The sequence below is a fragment of the Phycodurus eques genome, chromosome 1 (genome assembly GCF_024500275.1).
Source record: "Phycodurus eques isolate BA_2022a chromosome 1, UOR_Pequ_1.1, whole genome shotgun sequence".
In the NCBI taxonomy this organism is placed as follows: Eukaryota; Metazoa; Chordata; class Actinopteri; order Syngnathiformes; family Syngnathidae; genus Phycodurus; species Phycodurus eques.
In genome coordinates, this window is record NC_084525.1 from 45,874,726 (window position 1) to 45,898,735 (window position 24,010).

General features: G+C 46.9%; 2 protein-coding genes across 3 annotated transcripts in view; one reads left to right on the plus strand and one right to left on the minus strand.

Moving 5' to 3' along the window:
* The window catches only part of itih6 (inter-alpha-trypsin inhibitor heavy chain family member 6), a 34,475-nt gene extending 18,049 nt beyond the window's left edge, over positions 1-16,426 (plus strand). The window contains 12 exon segments of the mRNA XM_061694245.1: positions 1,794-1,963; positions 2,031-2,147; positions 3,660-3,831; positions 5,573-7,000; positions 9,857-9,889; positions 9,986-10,003; positions 10,080-10,121; positions 10,197-10,226; positions 10,303-10,398; positions 12,887-13,000; positions 13,114-13,497; positions 16,121-16,426. Of these exon segments, the coding sequence (XP_061550229.1) occupies positions 1,794-1,963; positions 2,031-2,147; positions 3,660-3,831; positions 5,573-7,000; positions 9,857-9,889; positions 9,986-10,003; positions 10,080-10,121; positions 10,197-10,226; positions 10,303-10,398; positions 12,887-13,000; positions 13,114-13,497; positions 16,121-16,380 (2,864 nt within the window). The 3' untranslated portion in view covers positions 16,381-16,426.
* A 268-nt stretch (positions 16,427-16,694) lies between these two features.
* gdi1 (GDP dissociation inhibitor 1) overlaps positions 16,695-24,010 on the minus strand; it is a 28,055-nt gene continuing 20,739 nt past the window's right edge. The window contains exons 8-11 of one of the 2 annotated variants that reach the window (XM_061694259.1): positions 20,966-21,137; positions 20,748-20,892; positions 20,575-20,629; positions 16,695-19,493 (exon numbers count right to left, since the gene is read on the minus strand). In XM_061694259.1, the coding sequence (XP_061550243.1) occupies positions 19,341-19,493; positions 20,575-20,629; positions 20,748-20,892; positions 20,966-21,137 (525 nt within the window). In that variant the 3' untranslated portion in view covers positions 16,695-19,340. The other variant, XM_061694268.1, reaches the window with a different exon arrangement.

Genomic DNA, 24,010 nt, shown 5'->3' on the forward strand with positions numbered 1-24,010 from the left:
TGAATTGATATTATTGGAAAGGACTGCCAGTTTCAAAAATTACATAAAATCAATTAGACCCCGTAACTCCTTTAAGGTCGTGTGTGACAATACACTGTCACACTCTGGAGTCCTAAATCCCGACCAACCAGTTGAGAACTGTTCACTGTTCTAGTGGGGTCTTGGGCCGTGGGCCACCCCAAAATCCTGAAAAAAATCCAAAACTATTTGTCGTATCACCTTCACCAGAAAGTTGTGGCCAAGCATTTTTTTCAAAATAATTAGAATAATAGAAAAAATATACCTCAAGATCAGTGGTGGTTCTAGTCTAGTCTAGTCAAAAAAACAAAAAATAATTAATGCAAAAACTATTTTATTTCATTTACATAAAACACTTGGAGTTTCCATGTTCTCCCCGTGCCTGCGTGGGTTTTCTCCGGGCACTCCGGTTCCCTCCCACATCCCAAACACATGCATGAATTGGAGACTCTAAATTGCCCGTAGGTGTGAATGTGACTGGGAATGGTTGTTTGTTTGTATGGTTCCTGCGATTGGCTGGCAACCGGTTCAGGGTGTATCCCGCCTCCTGCCCGATGACAGCTGGGATAGCGGCCCGTGACCCTAGTGAGGAGAAGCAGCTCAGAGAATGGATGGATGGATGGAAAACACTTACCCTCCTATGGAACTATTTTTCTCAGACCATCATGGCTGTTTCACTGCGACGGTGACTTTTCTCCCCGGCGGACACGTCACTGCACAAAATTGGCACCGATGTCGGCACGAATCTGCCATGTTGACTGGTGGTTCTAGTCTAGTCTAGTCAAAATAAAACATCCAGACTTTCAATGTTGGCGACCATTTCGCCACACGGCTTCTGCAGCACAAGGAACAAATTCGACCATTAAACTTGAACAGAGGAACATAGAAATTATTACAAAATAGATACGATGAAAAAGACATTTAATACAATTTTTAGGAAAACTGATTTAATGAATGCAAAAACAATTTTTTAAAATTTAATTTACATCTAACACTTGCAATCCTGTGGAACTATTTTTCTCACACCATCATGGCCGTTTCACTGTGACCTTTCTCCCCGGTGGACACGTCACTGCACAAAATTTGCACCGATGTCGACACAAATCTGCCATGTTGACTTGAGTATGAAAAAGCAATAGTTCACGATCACAAATTAGTTTGGGAATACTAGCATATCATTTTAGATTTAGCTGTGCCTCATTATCGATGGGATTGTGGCGAAACAGACAAGCCGTGTTTGTTTCAGGTGGGAGGAGATACTTAACCATACTTAACCTGCTTGCGAGCACGTTAGGTTCATGGAGTCAGTTACCACTGTAACTGAGTAGGAAATTCCGCTTCCCCAGCTCTTTGGAATGGAATGATCAAGCTTCCCTCCTCTCAGGGTCAACTTCCAACCAGACTACCAATAGCCTGGTTGCTGGAATCCCCCCCCTGGTGTGAATACATTTTAAATCCCATTTAAAAACCCATTTGCTCTCCCTGGTATTCTCAGACTCTGTATGAGAGCTGGCAGTGTGTGGTTTTATTTTGTGATTTTTACAAGTGTGTTTTATACTGCTTTGGTTTCATGTTATTGGTGCTATATATTTTTATTACTTTTTATATTCTCTATCCTCTTTTGTACAGCACTTTGGGCCACTCAGTTGTTTTTAAATGTGCTTTATAAATAAATTAGATTGTACTGGATTTAAAAAATATATACAATTTGATCATATTTGGACATACTGGGTTTCCACCCGACAGCGACGATATACGAATGTGTGTTCCTCTAGGTGATGCAGAACCTCCCGCATCGACTCAGGTCGAAGAGAGCGTTGGCTGCGCTCGGGTTCGTTACAGTCCTACTCCTCAGCAGCAGATCAGCATTTCCCCCAAGGGTCTGAATGCGGACTTTGTTCTTCAGTATGATGTAAAGCTCCCAGACCTCATGGGTGACATCCAAGTGAGTGATAGGTTGTATCCCAATGTTGTCAAACAAAGAAATACATCTATGACTTTTGTCTTCTCAGATTTTTGATGGCTACTTTGTGCATTACTTTGCACCTAGAGGACTTCCTGTGGTTCCTAAGGATGTCATATTTGTCCTTGATGTCAGCGGCTCCATGATCGGCACCAAAATCAAACAGGTCCTGTGACAATAGAAGACAATGAAATGTGTTGCGGTTGTTCGGTTTCCTACTAAATTCACGGCTCATTCCAGAATTGGAGGACAAATTAGGCACCAATATTTTTGGATGGATCATTTATAATTTTTGGTTATGATGAAAAAAATAATACAAAACAGGTCATAACTAGGAGATGTCCCGGTCCGATCACGTGATCACAAATTGAAGTTAATCACATAATTTTCAGTTGATCAAGATCGAGTGAAAAAGATGGGTTTTATTCACTTTCTAACATTTCAAATGTCACAAAGTGACAAAATAATCCAAAGTTACAACGATCTTGCCAAACTGAACCATAATAGCTTCGTTTTATACTAAACAATGGAACATTTTGGGGTATTTTTAGGACTGGTTTAGTTTATGTGCCCTGTGATTGGCTGTGCGACCAGTTCAGCGTGTACCCCGCCTCTAGCCCGCAATTAGCTGGGATAAGCTCCAGTATAACTGCGACCCCTGTATATTTATAAGGGAGAGAGAGAAACTAGTGGCATGCTTTGCCCTGGTATGATTTTGGCACATCCCTGCACACAAGCAGTCTTGTCTCGAAGGTTCCGTGCCCTTCTTTTATGGAGCTTGAGTTTCAGTTCCTTCCATAGATTTGGCATTGGATTCAAGTCATGTGATTGGCTGGCCAATTCTAGCATCTTTTTTTCTCTCTTTGAAACCAATTGAGAGTTTCCTTGGCAGTATGTTTTGGATAATGAACCTGTTGAAATGTCCACCCTTGTTTCATTTTCATCATCCTCATAGATGGCAGCAGATTTTTGTCAAGAATGTCTCGGTACATTTGGCCATTCATCCTTCCTACAATAATATGAATTTTACCAGTCCCATTTGCTGAAAAGCAGCCCTACACCATCATGTTCCCACCGCCAAACTTCACTGTTGGTATGGTGTTTTTAGGGTGATTTCATTTCTCCTCCAAACGTGGTGTGTATTAATGGCATCCAAACACTTCAATTTTCCGGTGATTGACTTGGCCAGTCTAAGACCTTTCACTTTTTCCCCCTGATGAAGTCCATTGTTGTGTTGGTAGTGTGTGTTGGGTCATTGTCTTGTTGCATGATGAAGATTGTCCTGATTAGTTTTGATTATTTTTTTCTGTAAATAGCCAGACAAGATGGTTTTGTAGACTTCAGAATTCATTCTGCTGCCACCATCATGACTTACATTATCAATAAAGACTAGTGAGCCTGTTCTCGAAGCAGCCTTGCAAGTCATGCAAGCCCTAACCATGACATTACGTCCACCATGCCTGGTAAAGGCCTGGAAAAGCATTTCAAATGAAGAATGCAACAGTCTGGTGAAGTGAATAGGCCGCAGGCTTGATGCAGTAATTCCAATTAAGGGTTATGCCACCAATATTAAATGTTATTCACAATACATTAATTTAATAATGTCTGTTCCAATACTTTTGCTTACTTGAAAAGTCCTCCCATTCTGGAATGATCCTCCTATGATTTGTGTTAGCAGACCAAGCAGGCAATGAGCACCATCCTTGAGGACCTTCGGGAAGGAGACCACTTTAACATCGTCACTTTCTCAGATAAGGTTCAGACTTGGAATAAAGGACCCACAGTGCCGGCCACTCGGCACAATGTGCGAGATGCCAAAGAATTCGTCAAGAGGATTGTTGCTGAAGGATGTGAGTCTGCAACTTCTGGATAGCTATGCATGTTACCAATGTCATTAAATGTGATCTTCATAACACTTTGTGGATTAGTTAGGCACGGGCCATGGTTAGGGTTTCAAATTAAGATTTGAAGCCATATTTATGGATTGAAGCTGGGGTTGGCAGTCCAAATGAGGGTTCGAGGCGTTCCCAGGCCAGCCGAAGGACGTAGTCTCTCCAGCGTGTCCTGGGTCGTCCCCGGGGTCTCCTCCCGGTGGGACATGCCCTGAACACCTCACCAGGGGGGCGTCCGGGAGGCATCCGAATCAGATGCCCCAGGCACCTCATCTGGCTCCTCTCAATGCGGAGGAGCACCGGCTCTACTCTGAGATCCTCCCGGATGACCGAGCTTCTCACCCTATCTCTAAGGGAGAGCCCGGACACCCTGCGGAGGAAACTCATTTCGGCCGCTTGTACAGCTCATGACCATAGGTGAGGGTAGGAACATAGATCGACCGGTAAATAGAGAGCTTCGCCTTTCGGTTTAGCTCCTTCTTCATCACAATGGACCGATAAAAAGTCTGCATCACTGCAGACGCTGCACCGATCCGCCTGTCGATCTCCCGTTCCATTCTTCCCTCACTCGTGAACAAGACCCCAAGATACTTGAACTCCTCCACTTGGGGAAGGATCTTATCCCCGACCCGTAGAGAACACTCCACCCTTTTCCGACTGAGGACCATGGTCTCAGATTTGGAGGTGCTGATTCTCATCCCAGCCGCTTCATACTTGGCTGGGAACCGCTCCAGTGAGAGGTGGAGATCACGGCTTGATGAAGCCAACAGAACCACATCATCTACAAAAAGCAAAGATGCAATACTGAGGCCACCAAACCAGACCCCCTCTACGCCTCGGCTGCACCTAGAAATTCTGTCCATAAAAGCCACTACACTGTAGCGCCATGCCGGTGTCCTGTGGCCACGGTCTGCTGTTGCTCTGGGTGCAGGCGTCACCCTGAAATGGTGTTTCCCACTCGGTTCGTGTGTGCCATGCCATAGGTCATTACATAATTCCATTATTATTTTGTTTGAACTGTGTGTGTGTGTGTGTGTGTGTGTGTCTGTGCACGCGTGCACGTATGTATCTGTGTGGCAGAAGGGGATTAACTTGAACAGCAGTAGCAGTTCTGGGGGGGTGCCAATGCCCACTCTAACTGGGCTTGGCCCCCTCGCAAATTTGTGCCAAGCCCCCGCCCCCTCCCCCCTCATGCAGAACCCAGGCCACCACTCCTTCCCGTCAACAAAATGGAAGGGAAAAACATTTGAAAAATGTAGGTTATCGCCCTGTGGGATTGAAGCCAAAATTAGAGTTTCAATTTCAGAATCAAAATCATCTTTATTTGCCAAGTATATCCAAAAAACACACAAGGAATTTGTCTACGGTAATTGGAGCCGCTCTAGTATGACAACAGACAGTCAATTGACAGAGAACACATTTGAGACATAAAGACAGGAAGAAAAACAGGATTAGGGTTCTAAATTACGGTTTGAGCCAAGATTAGGGTTCCCAACTAGGGTTTAGGGTTTAGATTAGGTTGAGGGTTTCAAATTAGACTAAAAAAAAACAACATTTTGGCTTCAAACCCTGTCATCTGCCTGCTTGACTGTTGGGTTAGGGTTAACTCAGCTCTGGCACCATTTGTCCCGATTGTGTGGCCTGAGCAGAGGTCTGCTCTGTCTGGGTTTTCACCAATGTTCTCTCTCTCTCTCCTCAGGGACGAACATAAACGCGGCTCTGCTCTCGGCCGCCCAGCTCGTCAACCCTCCGTCCTCTGGCTCCCGCCGCGTCCCCCTCGTGGTTTTCCTCACAGACGGCGAGGCCACCATCGGAGTCACGGCGGGCGACGCTATCCTCAGTAACGCCAAAAAGGTGCTGGGCTCCACTTCTCTCTTTGGCCTGGCCTTTGGGGACGACGCCGACTTTCTGCTCCTCAAACGTCTGGCCCTGGACAACCACGGTGTGGCTCGGATGGTTTATGAGGACGTGGACGCTACCTTGCAGCTAAAGGGCTTCTACGACGAAGTGGCCAGCCCCTTGTTGTCCGATGTCCAGCTCGACTATCTGGCCCATCAGGCATTTGACGTCACCCGCTCTCTCTTCCCAAACTACTTCCGAGGCTCCGAGTTGGTTGTGGCCGGAAGGCTTCCAGCAGGGCTGAATAATTTCAAGGTGTCCCTCTCTGCCAATGATTCCAAGCAACATGTGAAGCTGGAGAAGGAGGTCCTGATCAACAGCACTTGGCGCTCACCCGACTGCTCGGGGGCTCCTGAAGGCATCTCTAGCTTTGTGCATCGTCTCTGGGCGTATTTCACCATTAAGGAGCTGCTCCTAGCCAAACTCAACACTACAGATGCGGTTACCCAGAAGCTTCTGTTAGACAAGGCCAGCAACCTCTCCCTGCAGTACAACTTCGTCACGCCTGTCACATCTCTAGTTGTTGTGAAGCCCAATACGGACCCAGTCGCTCCAACCACTGTGAGGCCTACCGTGTCCGCCACAACAACCACGTTGGTCAAAACGTCAGCTGCAAAGAGGCCCCACTCCTCTTCTAACCCAAGAACCAACAATCTCAACCTGAGCCCTCCCAGACAGGTTAGAAAACCTTTAGTACCTCCTCCCATCACAAAAACTGTGAAAATAACGGCACCCTCCAGCCTGGCCACCACTCAACGTCCCCCAGTGCTCTTCTCTGGCAAAAAGCCTTCGCAGAATATTTTCAGAAATGCCTCCGTGCCTCTTGTTGGGAAAATGTCCAGCTCTCCACTCCATTTTCCTAAGACAGCCCAGCCTCCCGGACCGAGAAACGTTTCCACGCCCTCTTTACCCACCACACTGCCGAGAGCGGCCAGCAGCAGCAGCACGCCTCCTGCTGTCCCAGAGAGATCTTTGATCCCCCAGCCCACTACCAGGCACACGGAACTGGAGAGCAGCAATATGTCTCCTGGCATGTCACCGCCGCACCTCTTGTCTGGGTTCACCCCGCCCACTCCAGCCCCGGTCTCTGCTCCGGATTTGGAAGGAAACGTCAGAAAGGCGGCACCCGAGAGCGACGTGAACGTTGCCACCTTGGTGGCCACCACCTTTGCACCCATGCCTGGTGTAACAGATGCACCCGGGCTGTGGGAGGCAGCAGGCCTTCTGGGTAAATATCCCCACGTTCACCATCATGCCTCAACCAAATAAGCAGGTATCTCCTTTGATGTGCGTCCCCATCCTAAAAAAGCATGGGGAATCTGTGTCGAATGACACACAACATTGCTTACCAACATATGTGTGCAAGGTTCAAATTAAGCTGTCTCGCATCACAGTTTGCGGGGCAAAATTTGCATTTTGCGCATCAAGAAACATTGAAATGCAAAACTGCTAATTCGGTTTACCGCGGAGACAGTCGCGAAGACGGAAGCAGGCAGTGGCGTAAGTGACACAATGTGCTTACGTCACCGATGCATAGACGCGCAAGTGAAGCGTTCGATTGCTTACGCTTCGATTGAGCAGCGGGAAGAAAGCGGTTCCAAAATTTTCTCTCTCTCTCTCTCTCTCTCTCTCTCTCGGTTTCTTCATTTTAGTTTGAACAAATTGAACACTTCCAAAACTTCTATGAGTACAAAGAATATTTGTCTTATTCCTAGTCAGCTGGTCTAAGCTCAGAAATGCACAGCCATGAACCTAATGTGTCACCAAATGCTAAAATGCTAGCTGTTTAAGTGAAGATGCAAAAACAAGACCCCAAGATACTTGGACTTGAACTCCTCCACTTGGGGCAGGATCTCATCCCCGACGTAGAGACGGTACGCCACCCTTTTCCGACTGAGGACCATGGTCTCAGATTTGGTGCTATTTTTATCCCAGCTGCTTCACACTCAGCTGCGAACCGCTCCAGTGAGAGTTGGAGATCACGGCTTGATGAAGCCAACAGAACCACATCATCTGCAAAAAGCCAAGATGCAATACTGAGGTCACCAAACCGGAGCCCCTCTATGCCTTGGCTGTGCCTAGAAATTCTGTCCATAAAAGTAATGAACAGAATCAGTCACAAAGGGCAGCCTTGGCGGAGTCCAACCCTCACCGGAAATGAGTCCGACTTACTGCCAGCAATGCTGACACTGGTCGTACAGGGGCCGAACAGCCCGTATCAGGTGGTTCGGTACCCCATGCTCCGGAAGCACCACCTACAGGACTCCCCTAGGGACACGGACGAACGCCTTCTCCAAGTACACAAAACACATGTAGACTGGTTGGGCGAACTCCCGTGCACCCTCGAGGACCCTGCCGACTGTGTAGAGTTGATCCACGGTTCCACGGCCAGGACGAAAACCACACTGCTCCTCCTGAATCTGAGATTTGACTTCCCGACGGACCCTCCAGTGATCCTCCTGTAGTTGGAACACACCCTCTGGTCCCCCACCACCCCACCTCGAAGCCGTCCGTAAATTTTTCTCCATGGCCTCACCGAACTCCTCCCATGCCTGAGTTTTTGCTTCAGCGACCACCAAAGCTGCTTTCCGCTTGGCTAGCTGGTGCCCATCAGCTGCCTCAGGAGTACCACAGGCCAAAAAGGCCCGATAGGACTCCTTGTTCAGCTTGACAGCATCCCTCAGGGGATTCGGGGATTGCCGCCACGACAGGCACCGACCACCTTACGGCCACAGCTCCGGTCGGCCACTTCAGCAATGGAGGCATGGAACATGGTCCACTCTGACTCAATGTCCCCTGCCTACCCCGGAACGTGAGCTAAGTTCTGTCGGAGGTGGGAGTTGAAACAGCGGATTCTATCGGAGCCAACTCACCATCAGGTGGTGATCAATTGACAGCTCCGCCCCTCTCTTCACCTGAGTGACCAAGACATGCGGCCACTAGTTCGATGACACAATCACAAAGTTAAGCATCGAACTGCGACCTAGGGTGTCCTGGTGCCAAGTACACGTGTGGACACCCTTATGCTTGAACATGGTGTTCGTTATGGAACATCCGTGATGAACACAGTAGTCGAAAAGCAGAACACCGCTCAGGTTCTGATCGGGGGGCCGGTCCTCCCAATCACGCCCTTCCAGGTGTCACTGTCATTGTTCACATGAGCATTGAAGTCCCCCAGCAGAACGATGGAGTTCCCAGTTAAGGGGACTTCCGGAACGTCCGGGCCGTCCGGGCCCCATGTGTGCAGGCCGGGCCACCGGGCGCTCGCCTTCGAGACCCACCTCCAGGCCTGGCTCCAGAGGGGGGCCCTGGTGACTCGCGTCCGGGCAAAGGAAACCCAAATCCATTTTTAGTATTCATCATAGGGGTCTTTTAGCCGTGCTTGGTCTGGTCCCTCACCTAGGACCAGTTTGCCATGGTTGACCCTACCAGGGGCGTGAAGCCCCAGACAACTTAGGTCCTAGGATCATTGGGACACACAAACCCCTCTACAACAATAAGGTGATAAGGAGGGGTAGAGCGGGTTATCGTCTCATAAATACAATGGACACAAGACTTTTTTTTCCGGACCCGATAAATTTTCATCGTTGTGGTAACACCCGGCGCCCCACTCACGACGCAGCGAGCCACTGGCCGACCAGCTTTGGCTCCATAGATGCAAACAACTGGGACATATTAGCAAAAGTTAACTATTTATTATGTTCACTCGCCTGCGAGCTAACTAGTTCGTGTGCTCCAGAGCGAAAGCACTCACTCTGGCTCGCTCGATTGTTGCGGCATTGTTTAAAACAGAGGTCACAAACCCGCGGTCCGCGTCCGCACCCAGAAGCACTACACACTTTGAGAATCGCTGTCTTAATAGATTGATGTGATGTTGTCGTTGTCACACTGTAATTGTATCTATAACTGCTTCAAACAACAGAATATATATGAATGGAGACGACAGGATTGTATTATTGTTATTGTTTTTTGTTTGAGACAGTGGGCCTTTCGAAAGAAATTTCAGCTCTCTCTAGCTTCTCACATATTGAGGATTGATAAAGCGTACCATACCATGTAAATGTTTACTTTGTATTTCCACTAGACATCTCTACCTCCATTCAGATCCAGAGAAAAGGTGATGTTTTTTTCTCTCCATTTTTATGAAAAATAGTGCACTTTGGTTCAAGAAAATCTTCATTCTCATATATATACATATATCTTTATTAAACAGATACTTATTTTGTGAAAGGCAAGTATGAGTTAATAATTCTTAACATGATAAAAATTTATTTCTTAATAGTGAACTTGTCCTTTGCTTTTTCCAGACTATGACGCAACCTATGACTACGATCTCAACTATGACAGCTGTAAGTTCAAAACACCAACATGAGTGCTTTTTTGACTCTTTGTGAACACGTTTGCCTTCTTTTCTGCCATTTTAGGGGCTAATACTGCAGACACGGAATCTTTTGGTAGGTGTCGTTCTGAAAACGCTGCCTGAGCTCCTTCCATATCACAACACACATGCAGTATTGTGATTGATTTTAGTGCTTGGGAGTGGAGAATATTGTCCTTGAGTTGAACATCTTCTTGTGCTTTTAGAACCACCGTCCAGACTGAGCGCTGAGCACTTCTCCTCATCAGGTGACTGACATGACGACTACTCATTGCTATTAACCCCGTTACTCATAATTTATTTTATTTAATGAAGCCCTGTGGGGGGGGGGGGGGGGACAACCCAGTGCAAACTGCAGGCTGATCCCAAGCCCTGATAAATGCAGAGGGTTGGGTCAGGAAGGGTTTACGGCTTAAAATTTTGCCACACAAATAAATATGTGTTCATCCGAAGATTTCCATACCGGATCTGTCGTGACCCGGGTTAACAACGTCCGCCACTGGCACCGTTAACCTGCAGGGCGCCAGTGGAAATTCAGCTACTGTGGGTCGAAGATGAAGGAGAGGTGGAAAACGGGTTCTTAGGCAGAAAGAGAAGAGGAAAGCACAGAGCCTAGAACTGAATGTGGGGACTTTGATTGTTGGGACTGTGAAAGGAAAAGCTCGGGAGTTGGTTGACAGGATGATTAGGAGAAAGGTTGATATATTGTGTGTCCAGGAGACCAGGTGGAAAGGGAGTAAGGCTGGAAGTTTTTTAACAATTATTTTACCATGGTGTAGATGGGAAGAGAATGGAGTAGGGCTTATTCTAAAGGAAGAGTTGGCTAAGAATGTCTTGGAGGTGGACAAGTGTCAGATTGAGTGATGAGGCTGAAACTTGAAATCGAGCGTGTTAGGTATAATGTGATTAGTGACTGTGTCCCACAGATAGGATGTGACCTAGAGGTGAAAGAGAAATTCTGGAAGGAACGAGTTAAGTTGGTCTGAGCATCCCAGACAGAGAGAGAGTCGTGATTCGTGCAGACTATAATGGACATATTGGTAAATAGTGTGTACAAGAAAAACAAAAGTATGCAATTATATAAAAAAAAAAAAATGGAACGATTGTGCTCCACATAGTATTCATCTACATTGTACAGAAGACGGGTCAAGTGGTCAAGAGACATTGAAGTAAAAAAGCATATTGCACAATTATACAAAAGCAAACTGTGAATCTGTTTTTTTTTCTTTTTCTTTGCTTTGACTCGTTAGCAACAACTTGAAATATGAGCACTGTTTTGTGGCAGGTGACTCAACTCACTTGACAACAAGCGGCAGTTTGACCAGATTTATAAATAATGCTCTTTATTGCAAATTGTCAAACGAAACATAAAACAAAGAGAATTAGGAAACCCTATAGACACACGGGCTAACAATTTGCATCTATGCGGTGGTGTTGTTAGTTGATATCTGAACACAAACTTTGCCAGTACACATGTAGACAGATCATATAATATCACAGGCATTTATTCTCTGTGAAGCACGACTAATATTAGAGCCGCACTGCTGAGCTGTGAGGAGTCAGAACATCTATCAACAGTATGTCTGTCTTGTACTGCCTTTTTGTGAAAAGAGTTACAATGAGCAGAATAGTGACTTTGACGCCAGTATTTCTTTTGCTGACTAAGGGGGAATTGCTTTGATGCACAGTTAGCGATAGCTTTAGCAAGTTAGCCCAATAAATTATTAGCCCTTACCTTCTCGGATCTTCTGGGGCTTCTGGTGACAACGCGTGGCTGCTTTCAAGTCGTCAATGACGGCAACCACTCATCAGATTAATCCGGATGAGTTTGCTGAATTCAACCAAACCCATCTTCGGCCGATGAGCTGAGCTAACTCCGATGCTATGAGCCATTATGAGTTTCGCCGCACGGGCCTTCTTCACAAGACATGACTCGATCATGTATGTTTTTTTTTTTTCTTTTTTACAAACAAAGGAAATGGCTCCGTAGCGGCCATCCTTCCTTTATCATTTCTGACAATCATTATTTGTTCTTAGTATTGCATACGATATTTCTTCTAGTGTAAACGGCCTGTTGGCCGATTACACCATTTCCTCTCCTCTTGAATCTTCGAACCTCAGGCTGTTGGTTGGACAGTACCAGTCATTTTTAAAGCATTGCTGGTCTCCTAATTCTAATTGCAGCTGTTTAAAAAGTGGATATTAAACACATTAAAGAGCCCCAAAACTGGGCAAAATCCATCCATCCCTCCATTTTCCGAACCGCTTATCCTCACTAGGGCCGTGGGCATGCTAGAGCCGCACAGCGCAGCTTGTAAATTTGACACATTACAGAAAAGACTCTTGTTAACTTCAATGGCAATTAATGTGGGGATCCTAATTGACATGTTTAGATGTCCATGCCAGTAAATTATGCCATTACTGTTATGTTTTTATAAAGTATACAATTATTTACTACTCTTGTTCTCATTAAAAACACAGTACAAAATATATATATATATATTTTTGGGGTAGCTGGAACTGATTAATGGCATTTTTACTCAGTTAAATGGAGAAAGATGATTTTAGATACGAGTGTTTTGAGTTACGAGTGTGATCCAGGAACAAATGAAACTCATATCTCAAGGCACTGCTGTCTGTGTTCTGAATATGCTCTGCTGGTTCGTGGGGTGAGTCTTTCGAAGATTAAAGCAAGTGCATGTCTGTTTTAATGTTGCTCAACTGCCTGTGTTCCAGCTGATGGAGATCCTCATTTTGTGCTCCAGCTGCCAAAGCAGCAACACAACTTGTGTTTCACAGTCGATGGCCGAGCCAATGACGTGCTGAGGCTGGTGGAGGACCCGCACAGAGGTATTTCATCCTTCAGTAGTTAGTGGGACAGTAGTTTTGGAATTTACGTTGATTTGTACAGGCTGGCTTTTTTCTTTTTTCGGGTGCATAACAAAATCTGCGATCGCTTCAAGGACTGATCGTTGATGGCCACCTGACCGGCGCTCCCTCCAAGCGCGGCCACGAAAACCGCTCCCGAACCTATTTCGACTGGGTGAACATTTCGGCAGCCGTGGGCCACTCGGGCAACATCGTGATCACGGTCTCGTTGGACAAGGTGGCGGTCGAAGGCGAAGGGCGGGATACGCTCAGCATCAATCAAACGGGATCCGTGATGAGGCAGGGTGTGACGATCACTGTGGACGAACACCGGAGCTGCTGGATCCGGCTGGCCGAGGACGTGCGCTTCCTGGTTCTCCTTCACCGCTACAAGCACCCCATCTACCTGCAGATGGCGCACCTTGGCTTCTACATCACGCGTGGACGAGGGCTGTCGGCCTCCACTCGAGGTCTACTGGGTAAGACGAGGCATTTCATCTGTCCGTTTTCTCCCATTTGTCCTGTTGAGGGTCACGGAGAACCCCAGATTGGTCGCCAGTCAATCACAGGTTTACCTGTATGCTGAGACACAACGTCAGAGCATAATTATCACTCGTGTATGTATATGTGAAAAAACTAAATGTTTTAACAATTGAGAATAAGTGAGGAGTGTGTTCTTCGACCTGCTCATTGTGGGAAGTGCCCTGACTCAACTTCTGTCATAATTTGGTGATATATAAGCAAAAATGAATTTAATAAATAAAAATTGAATTGAACAATTAAAAGGAAGATGTCACGATTATTAGCAATCGTATGATATAGGACTGGACCCAAACGTTGACGGAGGCGGAGGAAGTAGATGAGTGGTCTATTAGGTAGTAGCTCAAGGGATGGATATCGGAGGAGTGATGGTGGTCCGTTGGAACTGGGAAAGTGCAGGGAGCGTGGGCAGCCGGAAGAGCTTGACGGTGAGGCTGGAGTGGGCAGCGAAGCGGGAGACACAAAAGGAGCACTGGGGAAGGAGGAGGACACAAGAGGATTAGTACGCTTGCGGGTAGCCAAGTAATCAATTGAACCCACGAGAAGGAATCACGAAAGTCGGCTTGTGTACCACGAACGAGCGTCAATACTCTGGCGCTGGATTCCTGCTGAATGCTTCTAGGTCGGTAGTTATTCAGAGAAGTTGAGTCACCGGATTTAAAGACAGGGGTAACAATAGCAGATTTCCAGGCCTTTGGGAAGTGACCAGATGAAATTGAAAGATTAATGATTGAGGCAATAGGAGTAGCAAGAGTTGAACCTCGATCTTTGAGCATGTTCGTGTCCATTCCCAAAAACATCCTTTGCCTTAGATGGTTTGAGTGAATGAATTAAATCGATAACTTTGGTCTCAGTAATATTTGTAATAGTAAAGACAATGCAGGGTCTTCCTTCCTTTGTTTTACTGCAAACTTAGCAGAGATTTCTGACACAGATTCAATGAAGTAGTTGTTAAAAGCATCAGCCATCACTTGAGGTTCTGTCAGGATGTCCATCCATCCATCCATCCATCCATTTTTCATCACCAGCCAAAAGAAGTATCAGCAAGAGATTAAAAACACCCTGTGACAGCCTGTTCCTGCTCACCTGGGGGTGGCCTGGCATGGCCATAGTCCAGTACCCTTGTGAATAGCATGTGCTGACTCCATCTGGCTGGATACAAGGTTAGAGTGCCCCTTTTTCTTGGACATGTTGATCTTAGCAGAAGATAGAGGGCTATCCAAACAGCAAAGGAATACGTTGATAGCATAATCCATGGTCCTATTTGATCTTTGGATGACTTTTCAAGCAAACGCACAGGACCTGCGAAACTATGTGGCTGCACCCCGGCAGCCATCTTGTTTTTCCTTTTGTTGATAATAATAATAATAATAGGCCGTACGGTGACGACTGGTTAGCACATCCGCTTCACAGTTCTGAGGACCGGGGTTCAAATCCGGCCTCGGCTCTGTGGAGTTTGCATGTTCTCCCCGTGCCTGTGTGGGTTTTCTCCGGGCACTCCGGTTTCCTCCCACTTCCCAAAAACATGCGTGGTAGATTGACTGAAGACTCTAAATTGCCCGTAAGTGTGAATTTAAGTGCGAATGGTTTTCTCTTTCTATTTGTGCCCTGCGATTGGCTGGTGACAGGGTGTTCAGGGTGTACGGCGCCTCTCGCCTGAAGATACCCTACGACCCTTGTGAGGATAAGTGGTTAAGAAAATGGATGGATGGATGAATGATGCGGTGACGTCAAAAAGCTGCTCCAATATTGAGCAGGGCAGGCGGAGTGATTTCTGAGTGTGATTTTGGTAGACTTGCACTGCAAACGGCAAGGGGGGAAATGGAGGAAGGCATAATAATTGCAGCATTCCACTATACTGAACTCAGGGCCAGTTGAAAAATAATTTACCGAGACGGCTCTGCGGGAGGCTATCAAACTCCCTTTCAAAGCTCCCTGCTCAGCCTGAAATACACTCTTCCTGGAACTAGAAATGGCACGAACTGGTTTAAACTCTGAGATACTGCCGGGAAATTAGTATGGGATATTCCCATTTTTTATTTAAAATTATTTTTTTGCTGCTGCATCACTTCCGCCTCAAAATAAACAGGACTTTCTTTTCCAACAACGACAAATACTGTAAATATTGCCGAGTTGGGGTCCACTCAGTGGGGAAAGCCTTCCGACTTCCTTCAAGGCTGTTACGTCACCACGTCCAAATATGGGTGGCCGCACCTCCGTTGCCGTCGTCGTTGCGCTTTTTGACGCGGGGGCCTTTCGCACTGAGCAAGTGCAATGTGAAAAGCCCTTAACACTGGTGATCAAAATTCTTTGGGCCACTGTAAAGTAACAGCGATGCACTTGACCTTTTCTGCCGACGAAACCGATCGTTGACGCGGGGTGGTCCTGGCTGGCTGAATTTGGAATGAAACGCATAACTGATGCTAGGATCTATCTGATTCACTGGCGAGGGGGTGGCCACCCTCTGATGGCACCCCTGTTTAGTTGAAAAAGTGATTGCTAAATTTGCCGTCCACTCAACATCGTAGCCTCTTTTGTTTGATGTTGATCTTCTGTCTGCAGGCCAGTTTCAGCATGCTGCCATGAGCGTCGCGGCGGTGCGGGATTATCATCATCATCATCGTGGGGATAACGGTGACCGAATGTTGGCCCTTGGCGTCCTGAGGCGGGGGTCCCAGTTTATGCCAGTCACCTTGCAGGACAAGCTGCTGAAGGACACCGTACTGAGGCAACATGTGGAGCAGTGCTGGGTGGTGCCCAAGTCGGAGATCGAGCGACTACTCGCTCAGCCGTACGGCAGCTACGTGGTGGAGCGCGTTTAAAATCGCCTGGCACATGCGTAACTCAGGTCCAAGTAGACGTCTTTGCGACATCGTTGCTTCATAAAGGCTGAGCGCGAGCGAGCGCTCGGCCAGGCTACGGCGTCAGCAATTTCTTAGTGACATTGTCTGCTTTTCTGCGTGCAGCGGTGGCGAGGAGATTACAGACTGCACATACAAAGTCAAAACAAAAATACGCACAAGTGCCTTAACGTCACGGAACTGTATTCTTGAAGCCGCTTGGTCCTGTGTTCTCATTTTGGGGAAAAGTGCATCATGAGTGTTATCGTATGTATGCGGCCATCGGTTTAATCTTCGAAAAGAATGGCAGACCATTTTTCCAGATTTCGCCATCTGCTTTTTTTTAATTTTTCTATCATTTCATTCAGAATTTAATTCATTGTATTTGTTACACAAGACATTAGGGATTGTTCACATATTAGTGATCAAACAAGGACAGTCAATTTTCCACGACTCAACCTATTTCTTTCATCAATTCACAGGGAAATTGTCAATAGTGGGTCTCAAAGGCCAAACAATGAGAATTAAAACAGTACAACCACACATGGGGCTTTTTGTTTTCAATAAATAATAAAAAGAGATGTACAGCACTGTTTGCTGAGGAAGGCAGGGCAATATATTAATGAGGAAGGAGTATTCCAGTTATTTTCAGGTAACATTTGTCCACACACACAATGTTGTTCAGTGAAATAATGTATAGTGTGAAATTGGCAAGAACACAGCGTTCACGTTCGGGTTTCGGCCATTCCTCAATCCAAGCGTGACAAACACTGGAAGGATGGCTGGAGAAAGTCAAATAGAACACACATCATTGCTCTGTATATGTGTGCGCGCTGCAGAACAAGCAAAAATGATAGCACTGTATAGCATCGTTAATAAATATCAAATATAATTAAGACATGTACAACGTACACCCCAATAAGTGTGCTCAGGGTTGCCGAGTGAGCGGATGCCCAAGGAAAGAATTAGCTAGTGTGGATGTGTAGGTGAGCGAGCGCCGCTAAGAGGTACAGTAACGGCCCAAAGATTTGAATCAAAGCCCAAATTAAGGCTTCAAGCAAATCCCAACATGTTGCTTTGTTTGTTGTGGGGCGCCATTTCTCTTCTGCTTTGTCTTCGTGGAGGCAAACTGGCACTTGCATTCAATTTAGCCTGCAGGCAATGAACTCATCTCCATGACATACGCAAAGCTTGGAACAACTAGGACACAACCGGGCTTTTTCACTCTGGGCCAAAATTTCAGTCTGTATTCACTCAACAGTGAAACTTTCCACAAACCTATCTATGCCACTTCCAATTGCCACAATTAAAAAAAGCCTTGTTTACTCTTTCAATACAATTTGTGCTGAAGCGCAGTTTGAACCTCCCCTCTGTAAACGTCATAACTTCAGCCAGTGAAAACGTGCACCAAACACAAAGACGTAAAACTCTGGAATCCTTTTAAAGGTTACAACTACTGCAAGGTAAAAGGAATGCCGCGAGTTTGGCCAGCGGAGTGACAGAAAAGAGCAACTGGTTAGCTGGCCTGCTAGCGCACGTGGAGACACAACAGCACGGCAAAGTTAGCACATTAGTCGACGGAGCCGTCGTCTGAATACGCACGTTGTGGATTGAAGGACGGGTGAAAGCAAGGCTGACCGGTGCGACCGTCCGGCCTTGCGAGCGTATGAGGTGATGCGCAATACTACTGTGTGTGTCTATGATGCATGCACCAGGGGTGTCCAACGTACGGCCCATCTGGGGGTCCAAGTCGGGCCGTGGGGATAGAACACATTCACTGCAATTTTTCAATCAAACTTTCTGTTGTGGCTAAATTTGGCCACTGGTCGGCGCACTGACGACCACTTCAATAACCACTTATATGTATTCTGAAATTGGCTGCCACTCAGGATTTGACACCAGATATTGATGCACTTGTAAAGGCTGAGAGATGCCAAGTTTCAGGAACAAAGTTGTTTTATAAAAGGAACATACAGTATATAGATCCACTGAGATCTGTAAGTTGCACGTGTATATAAAAACACTGATTCTTACTCATGTTGAAATTGCACTAATATTATAAGATAATAGTCAATAAATATGAATATTTTCCAAATGTACTTGTAATAATTTGCACCAAGAAAAATTTGAATTTTTCATTATTCACATTTACTCGGGAGCAGCACGGTAGCCTCACAGTTGTGGGTTCAAATCCGGCCTCCCTGTGTGGAGTTTGCATGTTCGCCCCGTGCCTGCGTGGGATTTCTCCGGGCACTCCGGTTTCCTCCCACGTTCCAAAATCATGCATGGTCGATTAGTTGAAGACACTAAATTGACTGTAGGTATGAATGTGAGTGCGAATGGTGGTTTGTCTGTTTGTGCCCTGCGATCGTGATTGCGAGTGTACGCCGCCTCCCACCCGAAATTAGCCGAGATAGGCACCAGCGCACCCGTGACCCGAAAGAGGATAAGCGGTTTAGAAAATGGATGGATGGATGGATATAGTTTACAAGGCCACAAATATTCTGGTCTGGCCCACTTGAGATCAAATTGGGGTGAATGTGGCCCCTGAACTAAAATAGGTTTGACACCCCTGTTAATGTCTGCTAAGATGTTATCTGACATGAGAAAAGAAGGTCGAGAAAGAATGAAGTGCTTGAGAATTGCCTTAGAAATGGACCTCTACTGACAAGGGTTCAGATGTGATTCTAGATTCTACAATGGAATGAAAGACAGTATCAGCCCTGCTTTCGGTGACCGTGGCGTGTGTATGTGTTGGGGTGGGGGGGGGGTTTACAGGGAAAAGGAGGCAAATGGTTGAAGACAGGTACAGCACTTCTTCTTTCCCGCCTCCTTAATTCTAACGTTTGCAGCCCGCAGCCATCGACCCCCTTTTGCCCCTTCAGAAATGCCGCCGCCGCCGGCGCCACGGCCGCCCGCCTCCCGCCTCCCTCTCGGGCCGCTCACTGCTCATCCTCCCCGAACACGTCGTTCTGTTTGCGCTTCATGTTCTCAAAGTCAAAGTCGCTGCCGGTCATGCGCTTGTAGATGTCCTTGATGTCGTTGCAGGTGGTCTCAAAGTGAGTGGTGGCGTCATAGGACCTGGAGGCGAAGATCTGGAAAAACATGCGAGATTATTGTCGTTCCAAGAAATGGATCAAAGCAACAGAATTTCACGGCCACCGCCGTTTTCGATGTTGTACTGCACGAGGCGCTGTCGCTAGTCAACATCTGCCAAAACCAGAAGAAGTCACACATGATTGGTCACAGACGGAAGAAAGCTACTATATAAAGTGCATGTGAGTAAATATAAAGGACACTAAAACTAAATGTTCTCTCCTTTTTTACACCTGCAGAATGTAAATCTGTAAAAGCAGATTTCATGCAAATTGGTGCCTTGGCTTCTTATGATGAAACAGTGTTTATGTCGTGAGCCCGTGTTGTGGTACTCATTTGTTTCTGTATTTTTCCAGTGCCTGGGTCCGTGGATGGGCGGAGCCTCTGGCGCACACCTGCTCTGAATCATCATCAGTTCGGTTCTTAAGCGCCAGACAGATGGGAGCTCGTCGCCGCAATATTGTTTCCTCCTCGTTGTTTGCTAGTTGTCATTTGTGTGCTTTTCACCACCGCATTCCATGTCGTATCTGCTTTCAAACACAAACACTAGGTATAAACCTAGTGTTTGTTCCACTCTTGTGCAGTGTAGATTTGTTTGTCACCCGTGCTTCCGTTTTGATTATTTTACCATGTCTTGTATACTTTATATTTCGGCGCCTCGGTCGTCATGGCTCGGCCATTCATCTCAGTTTATTGAGTGCTCGCTGCTTCTCGTGTTTCCGTATCAACCTTCTGTTGACGTTTTTCGTTATGGTTATTTGTCTTGTCTATTTGTCTCTCTCATGTTTGTCGTGTTCCCTTGTTTAAATCAAATTATTGTGCGTTTTGCTCAAGTTGTTGTGGCTGTGCTTTTTGGGTTCAATATTCTAACACACGAGCGTAACGGTTGATGCTGGAACATGAAACGTTTTCATTTCATGACCTTCAATTCCCAGTTCATTCCCATGCAAAGTTTCCAATTTGGAACGTTTAATTTCGATTGGAAATTTACCAGAAACGATACGGAGGTGTGGCAGTAATTTTCCACCCCTGAATGACGTGATGTGTTTTTGGTGACAATGCCCAATGTGATAATCTCACCTGGCTCTCTGTACCATCATCTGTGGGCTCGTACAGATCACTGATAGCCACAAATCTGCAATTAAAAAGTAAATAAATAAAATAATCCCTCAATTTTGAATTGAATTGAAGATCTACGATGAGCGTGATGTGATTGTTCTTCAGCGAAATGTCGGCTGGAAGGAAGGACTTACTTTTGGTCAATGGGCTCCAGCAGCTCGAAGGCGGGTTGGATTTCGGACTCTGGCTCGCCGGTTTCCACCGTGGTGCTGACGATAGCGATGTACTTCCCCTGGGCCGCCACGTTGTGGGCGTAAGAGATCATGCACACGTAGATGTCTGCACGAAGGACGATGAGCTCTCATTAATAATCGATAACTTTATGACACCTGCACCTTTTATCGGAGCTCACCTGAGTTCCGGTTGAGCTGATTCTGCGGGATGATGATCTGGCAGGAATTGGCGTCGTTGGTGTTTTTGATGGGATGGCTGAGGATGCAGATGACGCGGATCACCTGGCCGGCCTTGCGCACGCGCTCGGCGATGTAGCTGGGGTCGCAGATCAGCTGCTTGCAGCGAGCCACCTGTCACAAATCAAACTCAAATCACTTCCATGACTCGTGTCATGAAAATCGCCGGACCCGTCGGCTAGCTCTGGCGGGCTGGGCCCCAATGAGGAATACGCAAACTTCTTCCTTGGTCTCGGAACCCCCACATCCCGCCAGAGGAACATCAACCTTCCTGAGCGATCAGAAACTAAGCTCTCTGTCTGCATCATTGTAACAAAGTAATGGGATTAACACCTCCTTGCCAACGCCATTAACACAGGGATGATAAACCAAAATTCCTCCATTGGCCTTGACACGGCGGGGACTGGTTAGAGCGTCAGCCTCACAGTTCTGAGGAACGGGGTTCCAATCCCCGGCCCCGCCTGTGTGGAGTTTGCATGTTCTCCCCGTGCCTGCGTGGATTTTCTCCGGGCACTTCGGTTTCCTCCCACTTTCCAAAAACATGCGCGGTAGGTTGATTGAAGACTCTAAATTGCCCGTAGGTGTGAATGTGAGTGCGACTGGTTCTTTGTTTGTATGTGCCCTGCGAACGGCTGGCGACCAGTTCTGGGTGTACCCCGTCTCCTGCCCGATGACAGCTGGGATAGGCTCCAGCACTCCCGCGACCCTTGTGAGGATAAGCGGCTCAGAAAATGGATGGATGGATGGATGGCCTGGACACCTCACTCTCACTTGATGGTGGGACGTAATTAACTCATTCAGGTATTACCCCCTTGTGACCTCTCGCACGCCAAGTCCCTTCTAACAGTTAGGCAACAGCGCCTCCAAGAGGAGACCGCAGAGACTGCTGAAAATGAAAAAACGCTCATCAGCAAGGCTGCACATAAGTGGTGTGCAGGTGCGTGGGGCTCGAGTAGGGTTGTGATTCACAAATAACTCGGTCAAATGAACACATTTTTTAAGTGACTGTACTGAATGGAATCTCTTAGGGGGAGATTCTCCTGTGTGCTTAAGTCAGAAAAGCGTAGCTCTGTGCTTTTCTGACTTAATTGTCAGAAAAAAACTTGAGCCCCAGCAGAATTTTTCTTTTCACCTGCAAGCAGCATTTATGCCAGCATGGTTGCTGGGCAACGCTGATCAACAAAAGCTGCTTCACTCGCTTTTCTATTGATGCGGGCCGGCTCGTGCGTTCAGTTGTGAGCTCAGTATTCTGGTTTCTGATGAAATTACTTTTATTGCATTGAATAAATTGACAACTGGCTGGCGACCAGTTACCCCGCATCTTGCCCGGAGTTCTGAGATAGGCGCCAGCGCACCCGTGACCCCAGTGAAGATAGGTGGTTTAGAGAATGGGTGGATGGATGTATTAAATATAGAATGCAAAAACACATGCCCCTTCAAAATATCATGTTACATGAACGGTGCACACGTCTCACTGCATGGCGACGATGAACTTTCATCCGCTTAATTTCACATGTAAATTATGACATATTTCCCAAATAGATTTCAATGACATTCACGTCTCAGGGAAACTCCACAGTCCGGCAATTCTACCCTCCTGTAGACTTCAGTGAGTCACGCCTCTCAAACCATTACCCGCCAACCAGCCGGGTCCGTGCGGTGGGCGTGTCAGAAGTCATTACAGGTGAACTGACGCACCTTGACAGCGCGCAAACCAGGTCCATAAAATACTGACTTGCACGCCAACGAAAGAATATGGTTCTTAATGAACAGATTCCTTACTTTCTCACTTTAGTTGAGCTCAGCTGTGAGTCTGTGGCGCACAAGAAAGTTCCCCGCAAACGGCCGCGACGGTGAGAGCTCGCAGGGGCCGACGACCGGGGGGTGCAGCGGCAGTCTCTGTGGGGCTCCGTGGGCGTCTTTGTGTTGCTCCACAGAAGCTACGGCGACCCAACCCGACTGAGTCACTGCTGGGCCACGCGACTGTTTTCACGACGAGCCCGTCTGTCTGCCACTGCTTTTGTCGCCGCTCAAAATTGGAATCACTGCCGCACCCCGTGGCAGATGACAGCCAATCAAAAAGCACTGAAGCTCTCACTCACGCTAAAAAAACATTTCCGGGTTTTAAGTGAGGGCGAAACAGCCGGCTGCCACCAAGCCATACGAGTATAGTATATATTGTATGCATATATTGTATTTTACAACAATATTTACGGCTAATGTCAGTGTAATCACGTTAAAATAGCTGTCCACATGTTTGCTTGGGGGGCGGCACGGTGGACGACTGGTTAGCACATCTGCCTCACAGTTCTGAGGACTGGGGTATAAATCCCGGCCATGCCTGTGTGGAGTTTGACAGTTTTCCCCGTGCCTGCGTGGGTTTTCTCCAGGTACTCTGGTTTCCTCCCAAGTCCCAAAAACATGCATGGTAGGTTGATTGAAGACTCTAAGTTGCCCGTAGGGGTGAATATGAGTGCGAATGTTTTCCCCCGAAACCGGGTGGCGGCCAGTTCAGAGTCTACCCCGCCTCTCGCCCAAAGTTAGCTGGGATAGGCTCCAGCACGCCCCCTATCCCCTTGTGAGGATAAGCGGAAGAGAAAACGGATGGATGGGTGGATACATATACATATACAATTTACAATGTACCTGTGGACAAAAAAAGCAAAGCTTGAGGCCAAAATGTACGTGTATGTGCGTTAGGTACCGCTTAAAGACCAAAATCTGTAAATCTTTTGGTACCGACTGACTTTGGTCACTACTGCTAAGTACCGATTCACGTAAAATCAATCGGTACTGTAATTCGGTACCTAGGTGCGCCCGTTGCAGCGGGAGCGGAAGTGGTGGCCAATTCCCATGCGCACTTGAACGCATCAGTGCCGCACAAGAGCATAATGATGTTACTCACGACAAACAACCATGTTGAGTCAAACAAGCTCAAAAGTATGGTGGAACAGTAGAGGGGTCCTGCTTGAAAAGGTCCGGAAACA